Here is a 14,960-nt window from a genome sequence, read left to right on the forward strand (position 1 = left end):
AGGACCATGCATAATTGAAACACAATACATTCCCTCCACCGTACGCGAGACAGCGTCAGTTTGCTGTCTGTAACGGCCCCAGTCGGCTGTAAAAAAAAAACCTCTATACAGCAGGTAGGTTGGTGGAATCCGAATGCAGTACAAAGAGGGGCCAGATGCTTGGCTGGAGGAGGCGAGGGGAAAAACATATTTCATTTGCTCGGCCCGCATGGTGCCAATCACTCCGTAGTAGTGCAACGCTTGAAATACAGATGTGGAGGCATTTTTCTAGCCCCTTGGCTTCAGGAGAGGGCAGTGATGGATGTGCTTATTCATCCACTGTGACATCACCATGTAAGGTGACCCTAGGGACCTGTTCACACTAAAACAATTCCTCAATGTCACATGCAAACAGACAACATTACAAAAAGGGAGGCAGTATAAGGCTTACTCAGTTATTATTGTATAGAGCTTGCTTAAAATATAAGAGTCTTGTTGGATCAGATCAAAGACCTGTCTGGGCCAACATTCATTCCATAATGCCAACTGTTGCTTTCTGAGGACTTCAGAAGTAAATGAAGGTAGAGCACCCTCCATTCACATTGCCAGCACTGATAATAGAGTACCGCTGACATATGGGAGGTGATTCTATCTAGCCTACTAGTAATCCACTGACACCCCCTTAAATCCAGGAATTTAGCTATCCCCTACAAGAGTAAAAAGACAACGTAGGCGTCTGATTTTCTAAGTAATTATTTTCAGACAGGCAGGATGAATACACACTCAGCCCTGCCTGGTATACCCCTCTTACTTACTATACTTACTTATTCCGCTTTTTTCCCAGTGGGACTCAGACGCTTCACACATTAAAAACAGTACAATAAAACATTTTTTTTAAAAAAAGTACATAAAAGGAATTTTTAAACTGGTCCAACTCCCAGGCCTTACAGCAATTCCTTAACGTGTGAACAGTAGGCCTTCACCTGCTGGTGAGGCTATCAAGGAAGAGCCATTTTTCTCCTGGGCAGTGAGTTCCGAGTCAGGGCAGCACCGAGAAGGCCCCTCTCCCATCCCAGCACCATGTTTCGATGGTGTTGGGACGGAGAGAAGGACTTCTCCAAAGGATTCAAGTCGACCGGTTCATCAAGGAAACGGTCTGCCACATAAGTAACGAGCCATCTAGGCTTTGTAGTATACCAGCACCTTGAATTGGCCTGGAAAAATGGAGCCATGAGCTGTTTCAACAGGGGCGTTGTAAGGGCTCGTAATTGTTAACAGCCTGGCAGCAGCTCTTTGACCAGCGATTTTCCAAACACTTTCAAAGGCAGCCCCATATAGAGCCATTCAGTAAGCCAACAGAAAGATCAGGCATACCACCGTGCCGATCTGGTTTCTCAAGAAGGGCGCGGCTGGTGCAGATGTAAATGAATCTCTGTTGCCTGGTTCTCATTATAATCCAAATATCTTTTCAAGCACGATCCCTTGTTTCCAAATTCAGGACCCGTTTCTGGATTTCTATTTTTATTTTGAAACCATCTAAATTTATCAGTTGTTGAAGGAGACTATATTTAGTTCAATTAGAACATTTACTTTAGAAGTTCAATATAATCTTAATTATGTGAGAATCTGCTAGCTTAAAGTATCAGTTTTTATCTTCCTTGCTCAGGGTTCTTTCCCACGAGTACACATTATAAGCTGCTTTAAAGATAACTCTGTGTTCGCCTGGGAGTTTGATACCCTTGCGCAAGTATCAGCTGCCTGGCTCCAAGAGAAGGGTCTGCCTTAAATGATATCTCTGTTGCTTGGAGATTCTGGCATTTATAATCCAAAATAGTTACTTTTTCAAGCACTGATCCCTTGTTTCTCAAATTCAGGACCCGTTTACTGGATTTCTAGTATTTGTATTTATTGCAACTCATCTAAATTTATCAGGTTGTTGAAATGAGACTACATTTAGTTCAGATTAGAACATTTTAACTTTTTAGAAGTTCAAATATAATCTTAATTATAGTGTAGAAATCTGTTAGCTTTAAAAGTAACTTCGGTTTTTCTTCCCTGTGCTTTCAGGTGTTCTTTCTTCCACTGAGTAACACTATTATAAGCTGCTTTAAAGATAACTCTGTGTTCGCCTGGGAGTTTGATACCCTTTGCTGCAAGTATCAGCTGCCTTCTCCAATAGAAGGTTCTGCCTTGCGTTATAAAGTTTTTGCTGTTACACGGTACGTTATGATCTTCAGGGATACAGCTCTTGTTTCAGTTTACCTTAATCTATGCTGCAAGGTCCAATGTTGGGGAAAGGTAGGTTATAAAGTAAATAAATAAAAATCCAGAGTGTGAATGATTTTTAATAACTTTTATTTTTATTACTACTATATTTTTTACAGATGTCTTGTTTCCTCTGAGTTCTTTTTAGAATATTTTGAAATTAAGGTCCAAACTAGACTCATTGCCATGCTCACATCTGACAATTGCAGAAATGGAAGTGTATCTAATGCAGTGCAGCCTTCCCTTACGCGGGGATCTGTTCCCCCCCCCCCCTCGCATAAGGGGGAAAAACGTGTATAATCGAGCCCCATTAGAAGTAATGGGGCTCGCACCTGCAGCATACCACAAAGAACACGCCCCATTACTTCTTCCTGGCATGCCAAGGCTTCTGCCGCAGGCTTCCAGCATATGCTGGAAGTCGTGTAAGCTACACCTGCGGATAACGCAGGCTCAAACTGGATTATTTCTGCAATGTGCTTTGGACCAATGACTCTGAATTCCCCAGATAGGATTAGCACTGTAGTCCCCCAAAGGTACCTTTTCCAAGTTCTGGTCTCATGTTGCCCTTGCACAAAAAGAGAAACACTAGGGCTGTAGCTACACTGCATAATTATTGAGCTTTGACACTGCTTTAACTGCCAAGGTTCAATGCTATGCAATTCTGGGATTTGGAGTTTTGTTAAGTATTTAGCCTTCTCTGTCAGAGAGCTTTGGTGCCACAACAAACTAGAAACCCTAGGATTCCATAGGATGGAGCCATGACAAATTGCATTAATTCTGCAGTGCAGCAGCAGACTTAAGTCAGTTTCTTTCCATTTTGCCCCAGCTCAGTCAAGGGAGGATATTCCTGTCACATAAAGCATAAAGTGTGAGAGAGTCTTTGCTTGCTGAGGCATATATTGAAGCTATAAAACTTTTGCAATGTTTGTGTTTACATCCAGTTCCTTATCAGAGGGCCAAATGTTGTTGTGAGGTTTTATTTTAGTAGTGACTAATTAGAAGCTTTTCTGTCCCTAGCTAAAGATGTTTGGGGTTGAGCTGGGATTTTTAGTATGCTAAGTGTATTCTCAGCCACCTCAGGGCTGAGTTAATGTTTTGTTTCATGGGGTAGATTTTGAATTTCTCTTGGCTGTAATCTTCTACATCAGAATGAGCCAAATGCAGACCGCACCTGTGTTTGCAATTTACCAGTGGGACTTCTGAAAAGACATGTATAAGATTGTATGAATTATGATTTTTACTGTTATTTGCTGTATTTTAATTTGGGCATGAAGGGTTTCTTGTATTCCGCATTGCTTTGAGTGCCCAGTCTGAGCTAAGTTTGATTAAATAAATAAAATGATTAAATTTCCTGATTCAGCAAATATGATGATGAATTTGAAAACTATCAACATGGAGGATCATCAGAAAGGAGATATTACAGGTGGTTGGTTTAATATCAACTGTGTCTTTTCTTTTTCTTTTTTCCCTGGTGATCCAGAGATGGCCGTGTTCTTGCAGCCGGTGGGAAATCAAACCATCTACATTTGTGGTGTTTGGAGTCGAAACAGCTACTAAGAATAATCCAGATGCCAACCAAAGTGCGAGCTGTTCGCTACCTAGAATTTCTTCCTGATAGCTTTGATGCTGGTTCGAATCAGGTTGGTAAGACCATTTGAAAAAAGAAACAGGTGTGTTTACTTACCTGTTGGGAGCAGATGCTTCCTGCTTTTTTTATTTCTTCCTTAAATAAAAAGTGACAGCTTCTCTGTTACGTCCAAAAATATTTACTTCTTAGGAGTGGAAAAATTAAATGTCCTCCTCTTAAGCAGTATGGAAACATGGACCCGCCACATGTTTTGAACAATAACTCACAAGCTCCAGCCAACATAAGTAGTAGTAAGGGATTGTGGGACTTACATGGCCATGCTGACTGGAACATTCTTGGAGTTGCAGTTTTTAAAAAAATGAATAATAACCTTGCAGAACTCTAATCCATCTTCATTTCAAGGTCCAACTTGACTCTGCACAAGACCTCCTCTTACTCTGATTCTACTCATGAATCTGACCAGGTTCAGGAATTTTTTAAGGAGCTGGGCTCATTTTTCATAATGCATTTGGTCTTGCACTGTCAAGCTGTGCTACAGCCAGTGCCGTATAGTGGTTAAGACTGTTGGATGGAGATTGGGAGAGCCAAGCTCAGATTTCCAGTCAGCCGTGAATCTCACTTGGGTGGCTTTATACTAGCTGTTATCCTCAACTTCATCTGTCCTAAGATGAAGTTAAAAGGAACCTCCTATACCACTTCAAGATTCTTCAAGAAAAGGTGGGGAATGAAATGTAATAAAAAGAAAAGAAGAATCCTTGCTCAATTAAATTAAATTAAATTAAAAACAAACTGGAGATGTTTTTGTTAGCAGTAGTAATAGTTAAATTATTTTGGAGATATCGTTCTGATCCTTCCCATTATTATTTAAAGCTCTTTTGGCAAAGTTGTTGTTAAGAAGAAGTTATAAGAATCTAAAATAAAAATGTTTTGGATCACTTCTGCATGCAATGAAAAAAAATGCATGCCTTTAATTCATCAGGAAAGGTGGGGAATACATGAGGTGAACTAAGTATGTACGCAAATAATATACTCTTTTCTTTGCTCTCTAGGTTCTTGGTGTGCTGAGCCAGGATAATATCCTGAGATTTATCAACATCCGGACATGTAAGCTTCTCTTTGAAGTTGGCAGTCAAGAAGGGATTAGTGTAGTTGCTCTGAGCCCTAATGGACGATATGTTGCAGCAGTCATGGACAATGGCAGCCTTAATATATACAGCATCCAAGCTCTGACCCAAGAAATAAATAAGGTAAAGTTTTACAGTTAAATGAGAAGCACAAGCCTGCTTTAATGTAATGTGTCTGAGAATTTTTCTCAAATGGAGGTGGGGTGATAGGGCAGCCCTCCAGTTGCTTTTAGACTACAACTCCCATGAATCAGCACCATTGGCTGTGCAGACTGTGGCTGATGGGCATTGCATTTCAGCAATATCTGGAGGGCCACATGTTCCGTGCCTTGACCATGCAGGCTGCTGAGAACTCATAATTTGTACTGTACTACTGTCAAGTTCTCGTGCTTTCCACACGTGCAAGGGAGAAAGTCAGAAGTTAAGATCAGCCTTTAGTTGGTTATTGGTCTCTAACATTGTATTCCAAGTTTATAATAACTAGAAATGTGTTGTTTAAAAAAAAAAACTTAAGGCCTAGGTCAAGCTCCAGGAATAGTCTTTAAATAGCTAATCACATACTCTAGTTGGACAGTTTTGTGCTAAAAATGGCAGGGTATTGCAGGAGAGTCAGGGTTCTGAAAAATGGCTTGCTGAGGAAGGTGAAAAAGAATCCAGGACCTACCAAAGTTGCCCATCTCTGATTTGGACTGACCTTCTCCAACATGATGCCTTTCAGATGTGTTAGACTGCAACCCCCTTCATCCCCAACCTGCATGATTAATGACCCAGATTGGAGAAGGCCAGTCTGTAGGGCTATCCATATTATATACTCAGCTAGAGAACCTGGGTTTTGGGTGTGTTTTATGATGCTGGCTAGGGTTGTTGGATGTTATAATCCAGCCTGTCTGATAGAGGTGTAGACGATGGTGAAGAACATGTGACAGTTCTGGGCTCAAAAAGAAACTGAAAGGATATCTAATTGCATCCACACTAGAGAAGGACTTAATGTGTAATTGGAGTGGTTTTAATGAATTCCTTGACTCTTGTGCTTTTCAGCCTCCTCCACCTCTGTTCAGAGTGATTGAAGAGTCCAAATCCAAGTTTGACACAGACAAACTTACAGTGCGAGTGGCCTCTGGAATCTCAGAGAAGCCGTGGAAATCAAAAGCGGGTAAAATCCAAACAAAGGTGTTGAGACCACAGCCAGACTTATCACATGAGGATAAAGAGGTAGGAACTTGTGCCAATTCCAGGCTCAAAAATAAACTGAAAGTATACCAAACTTCATCCACACTAGAGAAGAATTAAAACAGAGGTGCCATACAAACAGTTAACACAGTACTACAGTATTTTTCCATGACCAGATGCTCTTAGTGTTCATTCATAAGTTTTCTCTTGGTAGGTTTAACCTGGTTTATTGCTTCCTGATAAGCATGGCTGGGGGATTAGTGATTAAAAGCTTCATTCATTGCTCCTTAGACATCTTTTCTGAATTTCTCCATTGTTCGTTGCTGTTTCTACTGGCTGCGGGGAGATGGTTTAATTACTGATTACATTTAATCTATTTATTTATTTCCCTCCTTCTTTAAAAACAAGTAGTAAAGAATTATTAATTCACTGGATAATAAAGAAAAATGTGAACAGAAATCACATTTCCTTCCCTCAAGAAATGAAACTGACATTGGGGCAATTTAGAGGCTATTCATCACGAAAGCACCACTTGTATTTACCAAGAACCAATAAATTAAGGTCTGAGCTATTACACAAAAAGGTGGAGTATAAATCAAATAAAAATAGCAAAAGGTCTTCAAGAGCCACATTTTAGATTTTTGTCTCCCACATGGGTGCACTGAATTGTGTCAACATTTGAATCTTGAAGTGACTGGCTCAATTTGCCTGCAGTGTAGGACAGTCTCGAACCTATTCATCTAGATGTAGGAAAACAAGGACTATGGATACTACACTGCAGAATGAATGCAATTTGACACTGCTTTAATTGCCATGGCTCAATGCTATGGAATTATGGGATTTGTAGTTTTGTGAAATATTTAGCTTTCTCTGTCAAAGAGTTCTGGTGGCACAGCAAACTACAGATTTCAGGATTCCATAGGATGGAGTTATGCAAGAAGAGATCTGACAGGTAAACCAGGTGTTGGAAAATAAAACACATTTGAAGACCTATCTCTTCCAGTAGGCCTATCCAGGCAGTTTTTTAAAAATGAATTTTATATTTAATTACTGTCCTGTGTATTGTAATATAACTATTGCGTAGAGGTGCAACTTAATATGTGTGTTTTATGTAATGATTGTGTTTTAACTATGTTGTAACCTGCCTTGAGCCATAAGGAGAGGTAGGCAAGAAATAAAATTATTGTTGTTGTTGTTGTTGTTATTATTATTATTATTTTTATTGTAGTTAAAGTGATGTCAAGCATCTTTTAATTCTGTAGTGTGGCAGCAGCCTCAGGCTGCCTTGCCCGCATGCTACCAATATAGAAACCATAACAGACAATGAAAAAAGTAAGGAAGGAAAATAAAAAAGAGTTTCCTTTTTTCCCCTCCCCATCCCTGCTCTGTGAGGCTTTGGGAGGGTGTTGTTTTTTTTGTTTGTTTTTTTTTATTTTATTTTATCTAAAGGACAAGGGAAAATGTGTTTTAAATCAATAGCTGAAAACCAGTAGACACTGAACTATAATAAAGGAATAAAAAATACAAGAGTATGTGAAAAGGAGTAACAATTGTAATGAGGCATGGAAATGAATTACGGTATGCAAGTTGCAAAAGTCAAAATAGAGGGAAGAGATAGAACAGGTGAGCAAAAGAGTATTGCAGTAGTCACCATGAGATGTAACCTTGTTGGCCCTGTTCTAGAATGAGCTGCCAGACGGATTGAACAAAAAACGGCTCCAGACTTTGCTGAAAGGATTTGGAGAATATCCAGCAAAATATAGGTGTGTAGAGGCATGTGTCAAAATTAATTTTTCCATTTCTCCCTTTTAAGTCATATTGGTCTGTATCTACAAAACTGCTGTCATTTTTACAGGATGTTTGTGTGGCGCTCTTTACTTCATCTTCCAGAAAATCACTTGGCCTTCAGCAGCCTGTTGGATAAAGGGACCCATTCAGCATTTGTGCACCTTCAGAATGATTATCCTATAAAAAGCAGGAAACTCTTGCGTGTTTTACAGAGGTAAACCAGAATGCCACCAGCTGTTATGTAACTTATTGGAGTGGGATGCTTACCATACCAGCAATGGGACAAGAACCCCAGAGCTACTGGGAATCATAATCTGACAAAGTAATTTTTCCAACCTCTGGTTGAATTTAACTTAATTTTTATTAGCCAATTACCTTTATTTAGGATGTTGTCTTAGGATGAGTAGTTCCCAACATTTGGTTCTCTATTTGTTTTGTACTTCAGCTCCATGAAGCCCTAGCCAACTTGGCCAACTATCAGGAATTATGGGAACTGAAGTCCAAATCATCTGGAGGACAAAAGCTTGGGAACCCCTGCCTAATACAATATACAAAGGGATCTTGTAGCACCTTTGAGACTAAGAACATTACTATACGTGACTTAAACTGTGATTACACCAGGAAAGAAGCAGCATTGGCTGTAGTCACTGAATGACAACACTTCTGACTCATAGCTGTACTGTCCCTGACTCAACCGTTTTCATTGATGGGGGAAACCCCATTTGATATGCATATTCTCAGGTCCTGTTTTTCTAAATGGCGACGCAGCATGCATATGACTGCATGCATGCATTACCATTAAGAAAAATGGGGGACTCCGGAACCATCTGCGAATGGTTAAATCTGTGGATGGCAAGCCACTGATACAGAGGGCAGGGCTGTATACCTTGTTTTTTCTCAGACTGTGAAAGGCTTTAATAGTAAACCAGCATCCTAAATGTGAGCCATAAATCAATGCGGTTACAGCCCAAGAAATTTACTATCTCAGCCTGTGCTAGACATTGCTGTGAATGGATTTGTACATGCGCTTGGAACAAGAGATGTTTACCATGAAGTGAGTCTCTGTTATTCTGCTATGGTGAAAGTGTGAAACTGACTGACTAGTCAGTCTTAATTTGTTACACACAAACTAACTTCTCTCAGGGAGAGATGGAGATGGTGAGATGGAAGACTGAGTGTATAAGAGTTGCCAAATACTATTTCAGTCATTTCCAAAGCAGTATGTTCTTCATTACCATTTTCTTAAACAGTTCTTGGACTTCAGAGCATAATTTGCAGGTCAATTCTTTGTTATATGAGATTCTCTTTGACCTTTATTGTCTAAGCAGATGTTTCTCTCTCTGTTAAAAGGACTTTGTCTGCTCTAGCACACTGGTCCACCATCTTTGGTGAGCTGCCTTATGTCCCACTGCTGGCCTTCCCTTTTGTCAAACTCTTCCAAAACAATCAGCTAATCTGCTTTGAAGTAGTTGCTACTGTAATAGGTAAGCAGAACATTTCAAGGAAACAACTACCAGATTTGTGTCATAGTGAGAAATTATCCTCCTTGGTCCACAGATAATGTAACTCTATTCTAGTAGAGAGCTCTGTCTCTTTTTGTTGTCAGGAGTAGAATCTGACTAAAATCTGACACACACTGCTGATATTCTAGCTGTAGTCAGTTGATTGATATACATGTCCAAGAGGAAGGTATCAGCAGGAATGGGCAGGACCAAAGGTTGCAAGAAGTGAATAGAGTTACATTAAAATCCTGCTCAACATAAGAGACAAACTGGGAGGGGGCCTCCAAGCAGGATTGCTTCCTAAAAACATAGTTTACAATACTGACAAAAAAGAACGGGATTTCAGACTACCTATTGCACAGATTGTTCTGGAGGATTTAACATCTTAGACATCTGAACATTTACCTTCAGGATGATGTACTAAAGGATAGACCTTTAGTCTGATCCAGCATGATCCACAACACATTATAATATATAGTGGCATATTTGGCACTTCCGTATTGAGTGTGGATGTTGGTACAAGATCATAAATTCTTGTAATACAAAAATGTTTCAAAGTTTTGGTTAACTGTGAACTAGAGTATTTGGAAGTGAAGGTGGAGGAAATGGAATGGAGTACTCTAAATGAGGGCATTCACAACTGGTGGAGTAGAATGCAAGATGACAGTTCATTCTTATGCTATTTTTAAATAGTAAAATTGTTTTCTGCTTTCCATCTTTTTTCCAGTTAATTGGTGTCAGCACTGGTTCGAGTTTTTCCCCAATCCTCCAGTCAATGTACTTAGTATGGTGGAAAACATCTTGGCACATCACGACAAGGAGTTGCTTCAGCATTTAATGAATTACAATATAACGTCACAGGTAGAAATAAATTCATCCTAGTTTGAGCATAATAGAACTGCCCTTAAAGACCAGATTGACGATGACCTCCCAGAGGACATTTTCTGCAGCTGCTCCCAATTTATGGAATGGCCTGCCGGACGAGATCCGTCAAATTACCAATCTAGAGAGCTTCAGAAAAGCCATTAAGACGGATCTCTTCCGTAGGCCTTCCCGGAATAAAATACTTGGCCAAAAATAAGACTTCCCATCTATCGAATTCTGCCCATAGTTATTATTTGGATTAATTGGATTTTAGCATGTTAGTTTTAATCTTATATTGTTTAATCTTGCTTTAAGGGGGGTACTATGTATAAGAGCCATGTCGTTGCCTGACATTCAGTCATGATCGATAGACTTTTAACATGTTCCTAACATGATTTTTTTTTCTCATCCTGGTCCAGAACATGAGACAGTTGCTATCCATAGGCTAGGAGTTATTCTATAAAGAAGACATGTTCACTTCCGCTGTTGTGGATCTAATTTTCTCGGCATAAATATGTCATGTTTCCTATACTGGAATCATAATTCATTCTAGTACTTTCAGTACCCAGCCATCTCCTAGTGAGCAACTATTCATTCTTGGCTACTGGGTTGCTTAAACTTTTTGTAGCTTATCAAATCCTTTTAGGTAGATGGTCTAATTAAATTTCCCTACTGAGAGGTTGAATGTTATTCTGTAACCTAGGTGGCAGTCCTGAAACTACCTTTTTAGATTGCCATCCTACGCACACTTACCTTGGAGCAACTGAATACAATGAGGTTTGCTTTTGGGGAGAGATCTTTAGGTTTGCATCCATTCCTTTGGTGAGATTACACTGGAGAATAGCCCACTATTTCTTCAAAATAAATTACTCTTGTATACTGCTGTTGCAGATTAATTTAATACAGCTCCTCAAAATGCAGCATGGAATAAATTATTTAATTAAAATAGTTTTATCTTGCTCTTCAGCCAAAAATGCCCTACCAGTTGGAAACAAGACAGTCCTTGCCTTACAGGCTCACAAACTAAAATAAACACAAAAAGGACTTGAAAGGGAGAAGGAAGCAGAAAGAAGCACATTCATCCACCAGGGTTAAATAGCAGTCCATAATGAACAACTGGAAACACTTAAGGGACAGAGGCTGGTATTTCTGCAGAGCTGATGCAGTTGTCCTTCAGACATGCCTTTACCATAGCCTGATGGAATGACAATTCACTTGTGTCAATTAAAGGAAAAGCCCAATGATGCTGGTCTAACCTAATGGAATGGGCATCCTCATCATCACCCTCTGCTGCAGAGTTTTTCCTTGTTCTTTCAAAGACTGAGAAATTGCTGCCGTCAGTTAAAGTAGGGAGGACTGGGATTCCCAGGGAGGCCATCATTTTTGTGAGACAAACTAAAGCATTTGAAAACCATCTTCTTGTGCTCAAGCTCATCTAATGTTGCTGTGGTCAGGTTACAACAACTTCTGATTGATATTATTATTATTATTATTATTATTATTAACCTTTATTTATAAAGCGCTGTAAATTTTCTCTTCTTACTCTAGGTCTATGCCTGGCCTCTCCTGGAAACAATGTTCTCTGAGGTTCTGACAAGGGAGGAATGGCTGAAGATGTTTGATAATATCTTCTCCAACCACCCTTCCTACTTTTTGATGGTGGTTGCTGCTTATATTATCTGTTCCAGGGCTCCATTGCTTCACTGTAACCAGAAAGAAGACTTTGAGGTACATCTCTTGCTTCATATTTGCATGGCCTACTCCAATTAATGTGCAGGTGCTCTAAGAAAACCCAGTATTCTCATAGAGCCAGTGTGGTGTAGTAGTTTGAGCATTGGACTACGAATGGAGATCAGGGTTCAGTTCCCCGCTCAGCCATGAAAATCCACTGGGTGACCTTGAGTGAGTCGCACACTCTCAGTCTCAGAAAACTCTGTGATAGGTCTGCCTTACTGTCACCATAAACTGTAAACGACTTGAAGGCCCACAACAACAATTAAAACTAACAGTTTCTAACCAACATGTTAGAACCAGCATCAACCGATGCCCCAAACATGCACACCATCAATATTGTTTTGGTTTTAAAAACTGGTTTGTTGCTTTGGAAGACCTTGGGAATTGTATAAAACCTCCTAAACAGCCATTTTCCAGTAGAACAAGGGGCAAGGCTTTGTTTTTATAGGGGAGCAAGGCTTTCACTTTTTCCCTTCAAAAAATGGAAATGAAATGCAGGCTGCTGTTTTTGAGGCAAGGCAGATCTGGGTAATAAATTGGCCAGAGCAGTTCCCAAAGTTCCTCATTTTAATGCTTATAGGACATCTTGACAGTTAAGCATAAATGCTTCTGTGAAATCAGGAGCTTGCAAACAAGAAATAACCTTGAATGTTTGCATTTCTCTCTGTGTGTCTTTCTCTTCCTCTTACCCTCATAACTTGTGAGTGAAGCATTGAGAACATGATTTTCATGCCCTACAGAACATTTGGCAGTGCTTTTTGGGTACTGGATAAAATTTGTCACTTGATGTTTTTTAAGTTGGATCTGTCCCATATGTTTCTAGTTAATCCCTTATTTGAATGAAAGCTTTACTGTGTGTGGAATGGAACATGTAGAGGAAACAGGGAGCATAGCTTGCAAATACACTACAGACTTCTAATGTTCTCTAGGAGTGAATGGCAGGTATACCTGATTCTGAAGTGCTTTCTTTTCACTGGAATGAAATAGTGTTTTAAGTAAGTGTGTAGCTAGCGCAGACTCACAGTCCACACAGGGTTGTTGCCAGTGTGTAAGCAGCTTGTTAGACTCTCAGTACTTAAACATATGCTGCTGCTGTATATCAGAATTTGGAAATAATTGCTTTTTTGGAGGACAAGGAACAGGCATAATGTGGTGCCTGGAAGGAAAATATGCCTCATCATGGTTTCAGCTGTTAAATTTCTCCTTCATTCAGCACTTAAATTGGGATTAAGTCCTTGTGAGGAAAGCTGTGCAATCTTTTAGGCAGTTTCCAGGAGCCTGGGCCCCTGGGCCTCAACTCACAGGGGGCTGCAACTTCCATTGAGTGCCATACGGCTGGGGTTTGATAGTTGGATAGCTTTTTTTAAAAAAAAGCTTTAAAGTGGGGCTCCCCCAGGGTTATTTTTGTGGTTTCCTCAGGGTCTCCTGGAGGAGTGAAAAACTGTCCACAAATGCCCTCCTTGGGCATTGCAGCCTTTGTTACAATTTTTTAGGATCCCTGGACTATTTTACGTCCAGGAAAGGCCTTTATTAATACCCAAAGCAACTTAGATCACCTCTTGTTTGGAAAGAAAGATCTTTTCTGGGCCTAAAATGACCCAAGATGAGGCTAAAAAGCATAGCAAAAGCATCAACTACAGCCCCTAGGGAGTATTTGGGGGCAAAAAAATGTGGTGAAGGAGTGCAACTCATTCCCAGATCTCCTAGGAGGCTAATGCAGCCCCCTAGTTTCCCACTGTTATCCACGCCTTTATTTAAAACAGGGTATACAAAGAGCACATACCTTGCATCAAAGATGAATAATTTTTGGGAACGTGATTCAGTTTCAAAATAGGATGTATATTCAAAGCATTTTGAATATATTCAAAATTCATAGCATTTTTGTCACTCCCAAAACTCAGTGGTACAGCAGCAAGTTTAAAGGGAAAGTGGTACTTTTTTTACTGCCATGCAAAGTTATCCGCTGGACCAGTTCAGCAACAGCTGTAATGTTGGCAGGCAAGGGGGAACAACTAGGGTGATCACATGCAATTCATGAGCTACATTTTGCTCACTCCTGCCTTGGGTGATTTAGAAATCTTTTGAAGCAGTTGGTACTGATCCTACAATAGTAACCTGAGCTCATTTCGTGCTGGGTTAATTGGCAGCATGAAACACAAAATACTTTTAACAACTCAGAAGCAAGTTCTCCTTGTCGTTTCTTCCTTTCTTTCCCCCCGCCCTTCTTTCTTTATCAGAGTTCATCTTTTGTTGCAGTATTTCTTCCATCATCGGAATAACATGGACATAAATGTTGTGATTAAAGAGGCCTACCACCTCATGGAGTGCACCCCAACAGACATCCATCCACAGCGGATGTTGGATGACTTTGTGCCACTGACCAAAGGGCAATACCCAATATTCAATAAGTATCCCAAGTTCATTGTGGATTACCAGTCTCAGGAGCGAGAGCGAATCCGACAAGATGAAATTGAGTATCTGAGAGAGAGGTACTGAAGGCAACAAGCGCTATGGGCAGGAAGGACCAGGGATATAGCCAGGATTTTGGGAAGGGGGGGGTCCAGACTAAGTGCCACCATTATAATGGGGCTTGGGTGCAGTGGCGCGCACCATTCATTGTATCTAACGGAAGGGGGGGTCTGAACCCCACGGGACCCCCCCCCCCCTTGTCTACGTCCCTGGGAGGACAATCTGTGGTCTTGGGTCTTCTTGAAAAAAGAGTATACCTCACGTTAGATGCTAGGATGGTGCTTAAGAAATCAAAATTCCAAGTTAGATTGGATCCAACAATGATTTCATCTTGTAAAGGAGTATCTTGCCTATGCACTTTGAAAGCATATTCACAGATCATGTCATGTATTTGTCTTAAGTATTTGTCTTTTAATATTATTTTTATACAGTTCTTTTTAATGTTAGATGTGTATTGCACTGTTTGACATTGTTGTG

At 40.1% G+C, this 14,960-nt stretch overlaps 1 protein-coding gene across 5 annotated transcripts in view; it reads left to right on the plus strand.

Moving 5' to 3' along the window:
• The window catches only part of TBC1D31 (TBC1 domain family member 31), a 36,037-nt gene that overhangs the window by 5,512 nt on the left and 15,565 nt on the right, over positions 1-14,960 (plus strand). For 4 of the 5 annotated variants that reach the window (XM_042465479.1, XM_042465477.1, XM_042465478.1 and 1 more), the window contains exons 5-14: positions 2,047-2,198; positions 3,725-3,884; positions 4,882-5,079; positions 5,995-6,168; positions 7,810-7,889; positions 7,982-8,128; positions 9,265-9,398; positions 10,144-10,277; positions 11,829-12,008; positions 14,271-14,503. In XM_042465479.1, the coding sequence (XP_042321413.1) occupies positions 2,047-2,198; positions 3,725-3,884; positions 4,882-5,079; positions 5,995-6,168; positions 7,810-7,889; positions 7,982-8,128; positions 9,265-9,398; positions 10,144-10,277; positions 11,829-12,008; positions 14,271-14,503 (1,592 nt within the window). The other variant, XM_042465481.1, reaches the window with a different exon arrangement.

The sequence above is a fragment of the Sceloporus undulatus genome, chromosome 4 (assembly GCF_019175285.1).
Source record: "Sceloporus undulatus isolate JIND9_A2432 ecotype Alabama chromosome 4, SceUnd_v1.1, whole genome shotgun sequence".
NCBI classification, from domain to species: Eukaryota; Metazoa; Chordata; class Lepidosauria; order Squamata; family Phrynosomatidae; genus Sceloporus; species Sceloporus undulatus.